At 55.3% G+C, this 13,525-nt stretch overlaps 2 protein-coding genes across 2 annotated transcripts in view; one reads left to right on the forward strand and one right to left on the reverse strand.

Moving 5' to 3' along the window:
• Icmt (isoprenylcysteine carboxyl methyltransferase) overlaps positions 1 to 3,683 on the forward strand; it is a 16,407-nt gene extending 12,724 nt beyond the window's left edge. The window contains exon 6 of the mRNA XM_033767870.1: positions 2,202 to 3,683. Within this exon, the coding sequence (XP_033623761.1) occupies positions 2,202 to 2,384 (183 nt within the window). The 3' untranslated portion in view covers positions 2,385 to 3,683. The remainder of the gene's footprint in view (positions 1 to 2,201) is intronic.
• Positions 3,518 to 13,525, reverse strand: part of Rnf207 (ring finger protein 207) — a 12,269-nt gene continuing 2,261 nt past the window's right edge. The window contains 9 exon segments of the mRNA XM_033767399.1: positions 3,518 to 3,569; positions 6,982 to 7,442; positions 10,118 to 10,240; positions 10,624 to 10,871; positions 11,612 to 11,818; positions 12,441 to 12,540; positions 12,752 to 12,795; positions 13,192 to 13,235; positions 13,238 to 13,348. Coding sequence (XP_033623290.1) covers positions 7,346 to 7,442; positions 10,118 to 10,240; positions 10,624 to 10,871; positions 11,612 to 11,818; positions 12,441 to 12,540; positions 12,752 to 12,795; positions 13,192 to 13,235; positions 13,238 to 13,348 — 974 coding nt within the window. The 3' untranslated portion in view covers positions 3,518 to 3,569; positions 6,982 to 7,345.

The raw sequence follows: 13,525 nt of genomic DNA on the forward strand, positions 1-13,525 counted from the left end.
TTGGGGCCTTTTTTTTTTTTTTTTTTTTTTTTTTTGGAGACAGGGTCTCGCTGGTTTTGCTGTGTAGTTCAGGCTGGTCTTGAACTCACTATGTACTCCAGGCTGGCCCTGAACTCATGGCAATCCTCCTGCCTCAGCCTCCTGAGTGCTGGGATTACAGGCGTGCCAAGCCCCTTGTTTCTTGATGGCTGTCTCTTGATTCTGTACCCTTGGACTTAGGATAACTTGGCCAGGGAACATGAATGGAATTTGGACCATTCATCCCGTCTTTGAGGGAATCCAGTGAAGTTCCCTGGCACCTCAGGACTCTAGTGACTCCCGGTGATGTGTAGTATGGACAGATAATTACACAGCATTTCTTTTTATTTTATTTTTTATTTTTTTTGTACCAGGGATTGAACTGGGGTCCTTGCATGTGTGAGGCGGGCAGCGAAACCACTGAGCCAAATCCCCGGCTCTTTTTAAATTTTTGTATTTTTAGCCGGGTGTGGTGGAACACACCTGTAATCCCACCACTCTGGGAGGCTGAGACAGGAGGATCACAAGTTGAAGTACAGCCTGGGCAGTTTAGCAATTTAGCAAGATCTTATCTCAAAATAAAAAATGAAAATGGGGATGCAGCTCAGTGCAAAGGCCCTGGTTTTAATCCTCAGTGCCACACAACAGAAAACCCTGTTTCTATTAGCACCGCCCCTCCACCTTGGCAGGCACACTCCCGGAGAACAAATTGATTATAAATTGAGTGTGATTCACCCCAGTGCTTGATTAACATGTACCTTTCAGGCTACAGGTGTTTTTTACGTTGCACCTAGCACCTCTATGTTTAAACAGAGCTTGACTTTCCTATACAGTGGACCCTTCACTTAACGAACTCATTTGTTCTTGAGGGCTGGTTGTTACTCAAGTTGGCCAATTGACGGCTCAGGCTCCTCTACACAGCCTTCAAAATCTCTCCTGCACACAGGCAGATCTCTGTCCTCAGAGAGACACTGGCTCAGGATTTCTGTTAACTCCACCCAGGAAATGATGCTGTCATGTTCCTTGTAGAACTTTTTGAGGGTGAAATCTGTATCTGAGACCATATGGAAGCATAAGTAGCCAGCATTCAGGTCATGACTCAAGACTTGGTCATAAGTCGAAACCAAAATTCCAGTCGTAACTCAGGTTGTTTGTATGTCAGGCTGGTTGTAACTCGAGGGTCTGCTGTATTCACCCTTCCCTCACGTCTCCAGGGCTTTGTTCCTGTCTTACTGGTGATGCTGGCCGTGACGCCAGATTGACTTCCTGGCTGAGTAGTGCTGTACAGCCTGGGGCTGGCGCATGTGCTCCCAAGGGTGCCCAGAAAGCGCCATGTGCCCCTCTGCTGCTCTCTGCTGTGCCTCTTCCCTCACATGTCACGGGAGAGCTTTGCCATGTGTCGAGCAGCTTCTTGGTTGTGAAGGGTGTGGCGTGGTGCTGGGGACAGGAAGCATCGGTACACAGTAGAGAGAAGTTGGGGTGTGTTCCTAGTTCTTGGGTCTCTAGGGGATCAGTCCCTGGTACCAGCAGTGGGCGGGGTGCTCAGTGGGTGCCCCTAAAGAGCAGGTTGCTTTCCACCTGGACAGCCTGTTTGGCTTTGGCTCGGTGTGGAGAACCTGTGGAGCTCGGGACAGCAGAAGCAGGTAAAGGGGTGCCTGCAGCAGGCCAAGCATGACCTGGCCAAGGCGTAGGCCCTGGAGCGGCCTGTGGGAGAAGGTTCCGGAAGCTCACCTGGGCCACCAGCAACTCAGGCCTGGGAGCCGGTAGTTGGGCCTGAGGAAGGACATGCGTGTCCACGGATGGGCTTAGAACCTGCCCCTGCAGGGCAAGCCACACTTGGGCAGGAAGGCTCCCTTGCCTTGAGCAGAGGGCTGGCATCCCAGGGGTCGATCTTGCTTAAGAGGAACAAAGGAACAGCAGGAAAAACCCCAGCCACAAGTGATGTAACGCTCTGAGTTCTGGTGATGATGCCTCGATTCCCAGAGACTCCCAAGTACTGTGTTTCCTATGCCCATGGCAAGATCCTGCAGGTATTAAGACGGGTGCTGGTGGCTGTGCTGGTGTGTGCTGTAATGCCCAAACTCAGGAGGCTGAGGCAGGAGGATCACCACAAGTAGAAAGAGACAAAGGTACTTAGACACTGGCTCACCCCGACCCCGGCCCTCTTGCTGTCTCCTCTCCAGGTGATGCTGTGTAACCCCATCTGTGGTGTCGTCTATGCCCTGACTGTGTGGCGCTTCTTCCGAGATCGAACTGAGGAAGAGGAAATCTCACTGATCCATTTCTTTGGAGAGGACTACCTGGAGTATAAGAGGCGGGTGCCCACAGGCCTGCCCTTCATAAAGGGGGTCAAGGTGGAGCTATGATGGGGGGCCCCAGGGGACTGACTGCCAGGACAGAGCGCTCTGGTCGGCCACTGCGGAGTGGGTCTTCTGAACCCTCTTCTGTGTCAATACCACTACTCTGGAATGTCTCCGAGACCTCGGGGTCAGAAAGCCTTGGGACCCAGGCACCAGCTGGAGCAGTTTTGTGCTGGACCCAGGTAGGGCGTTGGCTGCTGAGGAGTGTGGAGCAGATCACAGCAATATTCATCAGTGCCCCTTCCAAGTGACTGGGCAGGACCCGGGCCACCCTGTTCGGGCCTCCTCAGGAGAGAGGCACACACGTCTGCTGCGTGGGGCGTGAGTGTCGCTGCACGTTAGCGTGAGAAGTGCACTGGAAACCTTTCATGTTGCTGAGAACACTGCAGCGGCCCTGACCTCTGTCATGTCCACTGATGCGATGCACGCGCATCTGTGTAACAGGACCCTTCCACTGTTCTTTATACACAGCTGTGTAAGCGCAGGGGCTTCTGGGACTGCCTGGTCCAGCTTGCATTTGCTGGCAAGCAAGCACAGACCCTGACACAGTTTGCCCGGTGGCTTTAGGTGACTGTGGCCCTGGAGTCTCCCTGGGATCCTGGCTCTTGCTGCCTCTTCGCCATGACAGGCAGGTCACAGCTGTGTCACTTTTCCTCTGTCCAGAAAGTGCTTACTGGATACCTGCTCTATGCAGACCCTGAAATTCCCTGCTGGCCATTTATTTGGGATTCTGTTCTCATCTTCCCATAGCTTGTGTTTCTGTGTCTCCATGTAAATCCATCCAGCGATGTTTTCTGTGTTCTCTGCTGTCAAATTCACATCCTCCCCAGTGCAGGTCCAAGCTGCCTTTCGCAAGGGGTCCAGCACATCAGCTGATTGGGCATTCGACTCCTGAAGATGATCTGAAGTACAGCACATCATCCCAGCTGGGGTTCTGTTGACGTCCTTGTCCAGCAAGTTCGGGGAGAGGAGCAGGCATTGGGGTCAGACAGCCGGGGTCCTCGGTGTGTCCTGGACCGCAAGGGAACTTGGTCTTGGTGTGAGAGCAGCCTGCACAGCTTTGCAGGAGCACTGGTGAGGTGGCGGCGTGCTCAGCTCCGTCTGCAGTGGGGTCTGTGCCACCCACCTCCCAGGATGCTGTGAGGACTTTCGAGTACCAGTGCCCGGCGTTTCAGATGCAACAGTGCAGATCTGTGGTTTAAAAGCTACATGTAAATGTGCTGTTTGGTTACCTGTGCAGATTCCTAGTGTGTGTGTTCAAGAGTGTTTTACCAGCTTGGAAACATTGCTTATTTCTAGATTCCATTCATTGTCTCATGTTCTCGATACCAAAGAGGCTCAGCGGGTTTGTCGGTTACCAACACGACCCTTGCTGGCTTTGGACCCCAGAGGGTCTGCCCGAGCCCACAGGGGGGCCAGGCCTGAAGGCGTCAGGTGCATCACTCAGTGTGGGAACTCAAGTCCAGTTGGTCCCCAGCTTCCCTGAAGCACAGTCCCTGGCACAGATGCCACTCACCAGGGCTGGGCGGGGCAGTGTCATCATGACGTTGGCAGCCAAGCTTCCTGGCCTTCCCCATTCCCAAGGGGCTGTGAGGTGGCCTTTTGAGTGGATGGGCGGGTGGGGTGCAGCTAATGATGGCCTCTGGTACTGTGCCTGGTAAGGCAGGGTGTTGGCATTGAGGCCAGAAAGCCTGCCTCCGTGCCAGACCCAGGAGCGGGCCTTGGGGTTCGGCGATGCTGCCCCACGCCAGCGCCACAGGAGACAGCTGTCTTCTCTGCTTTAAAGTGTTCTGGGTGTGGGTAAAGGAGCAGCCTCCCCACACTCATTTCACAAGTCCAGAGTCCGAATTGGGGCGCAAGCAGGAACCACCCAGCCAAGGCAGCTCACCACAGCATGCAGTGAAACCCTACCTGCCACTGCTGCTGGGCAGTGTCTGGGCGGTGACTCCTACGGCCCAGAGGCCATGGGCAGCCCCAGCGTCCCATCCCGTCCTTGGTGTGAACCGCTTCTGGGCCCCAACAGAACACTTGGGAACTGCCGCCCTGTGCTTCCCCAGGCACTGGTGTACAAGGAAGTGAGCCATCTGCCCAGTCCAGTGAGCCCCATCCCCACTCTGCACTTTCTTGCTGCCTCGGTAGCTGTACTTAGCTTCTGTAGTGGCTTGGCCAGCTTAGGTCACCTCAACCTCTCTGTTGCCGTGGGATGTCTGCGCCCCAAGCCCACCACAGAGAGGGACTCGCAGAGTAATTATTCTACTCTTCCGTTTACATACAGAAATGTGTAACTATTTTAAATCAGATTCTTTCACAGATACTGATGATTCTTCCCAGTTCTTAAATCAATAAAACTCTGATTTCACTAAGCTGTGTGGTTGGTTGTATGGAGTGTGGAAAATCACAGTGAGCTGGCGTGCCCAGAGTCACCAGCTGGAGCCAGTGTCTGGCCCTGGCCCTGTGTGTCCGAGGGGCTTTGATGCGTGATGGCTGCATTTCCATCCTGGTCACAGGTCCTGGGTGCTCCTCAAACAAGTGAATGAAGCTGGACATCCGCTTAACATGCAGATTTCTGGGCACATTTGGCCTCCAAAGCTTTTATTTGGGGGGTGGTACCAGGTGTTGAACTTGGGGCTTTGTGCTTGCCAGGCAGGTGCTGTGCCACTGAGTTACATCCCTGGCCAAAGCTTTTACTGTTTTTGTGTGTGGTTTTTTCTTTTTTTTTGGTTTTTTGATACTGCCCTGGAACTTTATAGTCCATGGTGGTCTCGAACTCACAGTGATCCTCCTGCCTCAGCCTCCCAAGTGCTGGGATTACAGGCATGCACCACCACGCCTGCCTTTTTTTTTTTTTTTGGTACCAGACAATCAAACTTGGGGCCTTGAGCTTTTGAGGCAGGCAGTGCAACCACTGAACTATATCCCCAGCCCAAACTTACAAGTTTAATGTGAAGTTAACTTTTTAAGGCATTTATTAAACTACTCTTTTTTTTCTTTTTTTGGTACTGGGGATTGATCGCTGGTCCTTGTGTTTGTGAAGCAGGGTGCAAAACCAGAGCTAAATCCCTGGCCCAAGCTACTCTTTAAAGGGTACTGTGTAGAAATGGAAATTTCCAAGAACATAGGACTTCAGAACTGGGTTGCTGGGGCTGGGGATTTAGCTAAGGGATCCCATCACCTGCCTCACAAGCATAAGGTTCTGAGTTTGATCCCCTCCTAGCACCTCCCAAAACGCATTGCTGATCCATGGTGGTGCAGGCCTGTGATCCCAGCACTTAGGAGGCTGATACAGAGTTACCTAAAGTTCAGGACCAGCCTGGGCTACAAAGTGAGTTCAAAGCCAGCCTGGACTACACAGTGAGACTTTGTCTCAAAAAACAAAAGGTTGCTGTGCTGCACATCCCTGCCAACCCAAGGGGGACAGCTGAGAGTAAAGGCAGTTTGGAATTAGAGGCTGTGGGAGGGACCCTGTGCTATGGGGATGCCTGCAGCCTTCCTGGTTTCCTGAGCTCTGCGTAGCCGTGAGTCATTGCAGGTCCTGAGGGCTTGGGCCAGCAGTGGGGCTGTGGTTCAGGAGCAGCTGGATTCCAGCACTGCAGGCCACAGGGTGCCAAGGAGTCTGTCTACCAGCCACTGAGCTCAGAGAGCCTGGACACCTGATGGGCAGAACCCTGGGGTGTCACCTGCGTGTGTGCTGCTTGGACTGGGAAGGCCCACGGCGAGCTCCTGGCTGTGACAGGGCCAGGACTTCATGCCATGGGACCATCGGGAGGTGGAGCAGCCCAGCCCCGCCTTCCCTGGGGCTTTCAGATGGTGACTACCCTTTAAAGAAATAACAGCTGGGCCTGGGGTGTTCGTCTGTAATCGCAACCCTTGGGATTAGCAGGAGTTGGAGGCTACATGGGCTCTGCAGTGAGTTCAAAGCCAACCTGAACTACATAGATCTTACTATTCACGTGTGAATACACAAACACACACACACACACACACACACACACACACACACAGAGCTGGGGCGGCCCCCTGGTTTGATCCAACCCAGTACTACAAAATGGGAGACTGTAACTTGGAACAATTGAGGCACCCCAGTCTTGGGCGCTCAGGTCCTTTGCTAGGTCAGGCGCCCTCTCCCGGTGGGGTCGTTGCCCAGTTCTTCTGATCGGGTCTGAGGATTGCTGATCTTCAGCACAGCCTCTTCCCTCTAGTCTGCGAGGTTTCCCAGATCACTCCTAAGGGATGGCTGCACCTCAGCACATCCTCTCAACACCTCCTGCTGCCCTCCCAGGGCAGAGCATCTCTGAGGCCCAGGGGACCTGGCCACGTCCACACCCCATCAAGGATTCACCTCTTTCTGCCCAGAAGAGCTATCTCAAGACCCAGAACACAGAAGCTCAGGAGGACACCAAGCTTTGAATTTTTTTTTTGTACCAGAGATCGAACTCAGAACCTTGCTCTTGAGAGCCAGACACCAAGAAGCTAAATCTCTGGACCTCCAAACTTTGAATCTTGATTCGAGGTGCCCAGGAACCACATGGATTCTAGGCGGATCTGCAACCTCTACACTCCCCCAGCCCTGACTATGGGACGCCATTCCTTCCTTGTGGCTCACCTGTTCTACAGAGAGCCAGACACTGAGATCAGCTTGTAACAGTAACGGATCTGTAAACCCAGGACCTGGAAGGGTGAGGCAGGAAGATCTCTTGGACCAGCCTGCACTACCAGATGTTACTGCATATCCTTCTCTGCCTCTGGCACTGTTAACACTGGAGGTCAGAGCCTGCACCCTCAGGAGGAATGAAGAATGCAGCAGCAGCCACAGTCCTTTATCACTGTAAAGTGGTCCTGCCAGAATCACATCTGCCAGCTAGGAAGTCGAGAGGCCCAGCCAGGTTGCAGAACTGGTTTCCTGCAGGTCCCAAGAGGGCAGTGAAACCCACAGGCTTCCTTTTTCCTGTGCTTGTCTCTGAAATCCATCACTTGCTTTTGCTGGCCAGCGCCTCACCATCCCGACTGTCATCGTACAGGTTGAGATTCTCCAACAACTTGTCCCCAGGTGCCAGAAACCTGGGTGGGAGGAAGCAGGCATCTTGGTATTGGAAGCCACAGAGCCAGCCTGCTGCCTGGCCTTAGACTCACTGCACAAAAACCCATCTGAGAGCTATGCCTGGTGCACGCCTGTAATTCCAGCACTTGGGAGGCTGAGGCAGGAGAATCACCTCGAGTTTGAGGCCAGCCTGGGCTACATAGCAAAGTTGTCTCCAAAAAATAATATTGAAGTAAGCTCTCTAGGGCCTTTTTTGGCCCTGGAATATTTACCAGGGTCCAGTGACCTGCTAGGGCCTCCAGCTGTGGCAGTGGACAGGGGAGGTCAGGTCTCACTCTCCTGGAAGCTGTGTGCTGGTCCAGGAAGACACTGCAGGATTAGGAAGGAGACATGGCAAGGCTGGTGGCACAGGGTGACAATGAGCAAAACTTGCACCCATCAGGGTGTTCCAGGGCCTCTTGGCCGACACCTGCTTGGACCTGAGTGGAGCGATGAGGACACGGGACATGGAAGCTTCCAGGCAGAGGTGCAGGGCTGCAATGGGCATCAGGCTTGGAAGAGATCAGAGCTGCCAGGCAGCCTGAAGGGGATGGGGCGGGTTGGCTGTGCCCAGCTGGATTTGGAGGTCACAGCAGAAAGCACTCAGGTGGCCTGAAGTGGAGACTTTAGCCCACAGGACTTGGGGACAGAATGGGGGTGGGTAAGAAAAGGAGTTAGGGTGTCTCTGAGACAAGCTGGCACAGCTGAGTGCAGGCAGCATGGAGATTCTGGCCCCTGCTGGAACCAGGTGCCACAGAGACATTGAGGCAGGAACATCCGGAAGGGGGAGGCTGGATGTGTAGAGCGAAGGGGAGCTCTGTGATATGGCTGCAGGGAAAAGGGCTGGGGTACAGCTCAGTGCTCTCATACGGTCAGCACTTGCCCTGCCCTGGGTTCAACCAGCAGCACCAGAAAGAAAAAAGGAAAGAAAAGCCAAGGCCTAGATGGAGTCACTTAAGGAGATAGGAGGCTAGGTGTGGCAGTGCATGCCTGTAATTCCAGCCCTCTGGAGGCTGAGGCAAGGGGATCGCCATGAGTCTGAGGCCAGCCTGGACTACACAGTGAAACCCTGACTCAAAAAACAAAACACAGAACAACAAAAAAGAAAGGCTCTTGGAAATTAAAAGCAGAAAGAACAGATAGCACAAAACATGTTGGAAGATAAAGAGGAAAACCCCAGAAGTATGAGACAAACAGCCAGAGATTGCTCTTGCTGGACAAATGCAAGGTCCTGAGTTCGATCCCCAGTACTGGGGAAAAAAAGAAAAAGAAAACGAGACAGATAGAAAAGGCAAAATGGAGATGCAGAGGACCATAATATCGATTATGCTCAAGCAGGCTGTGAGGAGTGAACCCCACAACTGGCTGTTTACAGAAGTGAATCTGGCTGAAGCCTACGTGCTGAGGTCAGAGTAACTTGCACCCAAATTCCGTTCTCACAACTAAAACCTCCGGACTAGAAGGACAGTGTTCTAATTACAGCCATATATTTTGTCTATTCAGTTCCTAATTCGAGAACGCCTTGTCTTGTCCTTTGTGAGCCTTGTTTACATTCACTTCCGTAGAAACTGCACGTAGCTTGCCTTTACCCCAATTGATCACCAATAAAAGTCAGGGCCCGGGACTGGCCAGCACCTTTGTCGGTTGCACCGGCATTGGTCCTCCTAGTTCTGTCTCTTAGTGTAACTTCCCAGGCCTGAGTCACACGCTGGGCAGGTGGGGACTGGAACCTGACTGCAGGGGTCTCCAGTAATGGAGGGCAATATTCAGTCATAGGAAACCCAAAAAGAGAAAATGTGAAGAAATCAAATAATTTTAAAAGAAATATATGCCCAAGCCAAAGGGCCAGGATTTACAGTTAGAGAGGAGCCCTGGTCCCAGGCCGATGCGTGGACAGAGCTCCTCCCCAACATGAGGTCATGGGCACTGGGGCAGGATAGAACAGGTCACGTTCTGGGGTCCGCACACCTCAGGGAGGCCCCTAGAAGTGACCTTCCCGGCCAGACTTCCATCTAGAGACGTCCAGCCAAGGTGACATGTGAGGTGCAGACCTCACTTCTGAACACCCTCTCTCTGAAGCTGCCGGGGGCGGGCCCCACACGAGACAGGAGATGAGGTACAGGAGATGGGTGGGAGGGCTGAGCAGCCCCGGGCGGCCTAACTGCCTCCACGCCCAAGGAGCGGGTGAGACTGTGGTCCAGACCCAGTGTGTCCTGCTTTTTCCTGTCTTCCACTGCTTAGGTGCACCATGGATCTTCATGACACTCCCAAGGACTCCTTTCTGCTGTGACTGTTTCCCGACGGCTGGAGGAAGCACTCTTGTACCTAACAGCAGACTCCCAGAGCAGAGACCCCTCACCGTGACCATGTTTGTTGTTGTTTTTGGTACAGGGATTGAACTCAGGACATCGCTTGTGAGGCAGGCGGTGGCACTACTGAACTAAATTCCTGGCCCCGCATTTTTAAGACACAGGGTCTCACTATGCAATTCAGGTTGGCCTCCAAGTGATCCTCCCACCTTAATCTCCCAAGTGCTAGGATTACAGGTGTGCAGTACCATGCCCAGCTCTGATCAGGTTTGTTCCGGATGCCCAGCACCTGGCCTGATGTCTTCCCTGAATTGGTTTCCCTGGGAACACCCACTGCCCTCCTCATCTGGGACTCCAGCTGCTCCTTTACCTTGGCAATGGAGCGCATGTAGGGCATGATCTGCCGGGTGATGGAGGTCAGACAGGTGCTCTCTCGCTTCTGCTGGAAGAGGTCCTGGAGCTGGACTGTGGGGGGCCTGGGCCAGTGTCAGTCTTGGTGGCAACGGGCTTATTCTCAAGACTGGCACCATCTGAAGATTCCCATCCCTGCAGTTGTCTCGGGCGTGGTGTCTGGGAGGTGTTCTGCTTACTGCACCTTGACCTTGCTACTCCAGGGCAAGGCCGGGGCAGGGGCGAGGCCAGGCGGGCTGGTCAGTGGCTGCCACTCCCTCCCTCCCTATTAATGTGCACTGGTCTTGGGAGCACCCAGCTGCCTGGGACCTTCATAAATCTCCTGCTCCTTGGCCAGTCTCCGGTAGGACTCCCAAATCTTAAGAGACAAGTGCGACACTGAGTGGGAATTTCTCCTGTGGCACTGGTGGCGTGGCTGCCAGGAGCCACGCAGTCCCTGCTGCCCCACCTCCTTGTGGTTCCCTTTGGCAGACTCTGGGGGTCCCAGACCTGCCAGGAGGTGGCCTCCCTCTTCCTCCCCTCCCGTCCCGGGTGATGCACGGCGGTGAGGCTGGTCCTCAGGGAGCCGCTACCTCCTGGAAGCCGGCCCATAAGCCCTCGGCAGAGGCTGAGCGAGTCCAGCTCCCGGCCCACCACAATGAGGGTGTGGGGCTCCGTGAGGTCCGGATGCAGCTTCTGGACCTAGTCCTCCAGGCTCTACAGCGCCCCCTGCAGGCCCTGCACGCAGTCACCGCTGGGCACGGCAGCCTCCCTCCTGGGCTGCGCCAGGGACTGCGCCCTGGAGGACAGGACGGCTGGCCCTACGTGGTAGGAACCCTGGTGGTGGCGGCAGTGTTTTGTGAAGGGCGAGTCCCCAACCTCCGTCAGCGGCGTGGGCTTGGGGACTGGCAGCCCCAGCAGCTTCCCCTCCGGGAGGGGCGGCTAGACCCCACCAGCACTGTGGGCCCTGAGCCCCTGCCAGCCTGGGGAGACAGCAGGGTGGACCCTGGGGTAGGTGGACCACCTTCCCCTCCCCAGAACCCCAGGCGCCCTCTGCTACTCAGTGCTCCCCCAAACTGGCTGTAGGACCACACCACCAGGAACTGGGGAAAGCCACACCCAGTAATACCCACAGCTACGTGCCACTTTATTTATTTTTGCGGTACCAGGGATTGAACTCAGGACCTTGTGCTTGGAAGACAGTCACTGAGCTAAATACTTGGCCCTCACATGCCACCTTTAAAAACAGTACTGGGTGCTGCCACCTGCTTCGAAAGCACAAGGTCCCGAGTTCGATCCCTGGTACAAAAATTTTTTAAAAAAAATAAAGCAGTACTGGGGTTTGAACCCAGGGCCTCCACACTGAGCTGCATCCCCAACCCTTTTATGTTTTGAGACAGGGTCTCGCTGATTTACTAAATTGCCCTGGGTGCCAACTTGCAATCCTCCTACCTCAGCCTCCCAGAGTGCTGGGACTGCAGGTGTGTACACAACACCACGGTGCAGGCCACCTGGGTGTTCTCCCTAGAGGTTCCGCTGTGGGTGGACAGGCCCTGCCCCCACCCCCTGCGTGGCTCACGTGTAGGCACTGCCCCCAGCCTGGTGGGCATGGCCAGCAGTACAGGCTCCAAGCCACCAAACTCTGCGCAGTGGTCTCAGGCAATCTGGGCATGGGGACAGGGTCGTGAGGCAGCCTCTGGCGCCATGGGGACCTGAGCCCAGGCCTCCAGCTGCCTCACCTTGCTGCTCTGCAGGGGCCTCTTGTGACCATGCCTTGCAGCCTCCCCATCATATCCTGCACGGGTGGCCAGGATGTAGAGAGCCCCCCTTCCTTCCCAGCAAATCTTATTTATTTATTTAGGTTTTTTTTGAGGCAGGCTGTATGTAGTTTAGGCTGGCCTTAAACTCCAGGTGATCCTCCTGCCTCAGCGTCCAGAGTGCTGGGGTCACAGGCATGCATTGGACTCCAGGAAGTCTATCTCTGGCATTTGACATGGTGTTCCTTAGAGGTCCCACCCCTCTCCTGGCACTGGCTTGGATACCTGCCCAACCAAATTCAAAGGAAAGGGGTGGAGTGTTGTGCAGAAGCTCTGCCCCCTGGAGCGGTGGAGGGTCCCCTAGACTCCCTGTCCTAAGAGGGGCTCACCACCCCATAGCAGTTTACAGATGATGGCTTGGAGGAGGGGGGCGAGTCCCAGCCCAGGTTCAGGAAGGAGGAGCAGATGACCAGGTGCCGACATGTGGGCAGGAGGGGATGGTGCTTGGTGCCTAGCTAGGGAAGGGCACCCAGCCTGCACCCCTGCTCCCCTTAACCTGCAGCATGGGCAGCAGGGTGGCCAAATGGCAGAGCTGCCCCTTGAAGGCCTTGCCCTTCTCTTCATACTGGCTGTGGAGGGGCAGTGGGCTGATCTCAGGGATGGCCGCATCCCCACCCAAGGCTCCCAGAGCTGCATCTCCATCTCCCACCTTGTCCTTCCTGTCATGTCTTCCCTGGGCCCTGTGCCACCTGCCCTCCTTGGCTGGAGACCTGGGATGCCTTGCTCCCCAGGTGGGCAGAGCCTGCCCAGACCCAGGGGATGGGGACGGCCAACACTCACCTCTGCACAGCCTGCAGCAGTGCTTTCCTCTTGGCCAGGGTGCCCTGGGAGGCACGTGACACTAACCTTACCCAGCCACTCCCATCAGCCGGCCCCGGGGGACACATGCGGCAGGCCGGTCCTACAAGGGCCCTGCCTCCTCCCTGCATGGCACCTTCAACATCACCACCCCAGCCTACACCAGGCCCTGGCTTCCTCCTGGAACCCTCTAGAGGTTCCCTAATCCTAATGCCTGGAACTCCCCAACTCTGGGAGACAAGTTAGTTCAACTCCAGCTGCCCTGCTGTCCTCAAATTCAAAGTGATCCTCCTGCCTCGGCTTTCTGAGTGCTGGGATTACAGGAGCACGCCACCATGCCCAGGATGTCCTGCTATTCTGGAAACTCCACAGGGACCCAGAGACCCATCCCATCCACACTCAAGGGTGCTCCCCCCAGGCACCTGCAGGCTCCCAAGGAGCACATGGATGGCGGCCTCCTCCTCTGCCGCACCTCCTCCACCAGGCCCTGCAGCAGCCGGATGGCCTCCCGCATGGCCATCTGCAAGGCTCCTAGGCCTGGGGACAGGGTGGCCTCAGCCTCCAGGAGTCCCCCCCCAGCTCAACAGCACCGCCTGCTCCAGCCTCTTGCAGAGCTGCACTAGGCCAACTCCAGGTCCACGCAGTGGGCTGTCCCTGTGAAAGGCGGCGCGTGACACCCAGTCCAAGACCGCGCCCCCTGCCTAACCCTGCAGGTCCCGGAAGCAGCGGACACATAGTCGCCACTTGGTGTCGGTG

The sequence above is a fragment of the Fukomys damarensis genome, unplaced genomic scaffold, assembly GCF_012274545.1.
Source record: "Fukomys damarensis isolate Sample0158 unplaced genomic scaffold, DMR_v1.0_HiC HiC_scaffold_23, whole genome shotgun sequence".
NCBI lineage: Eukaryota > Metazoa > Chordata > Mammalia > Rodentia > Bathyergidae > Fukomys > Fukomys damarensis.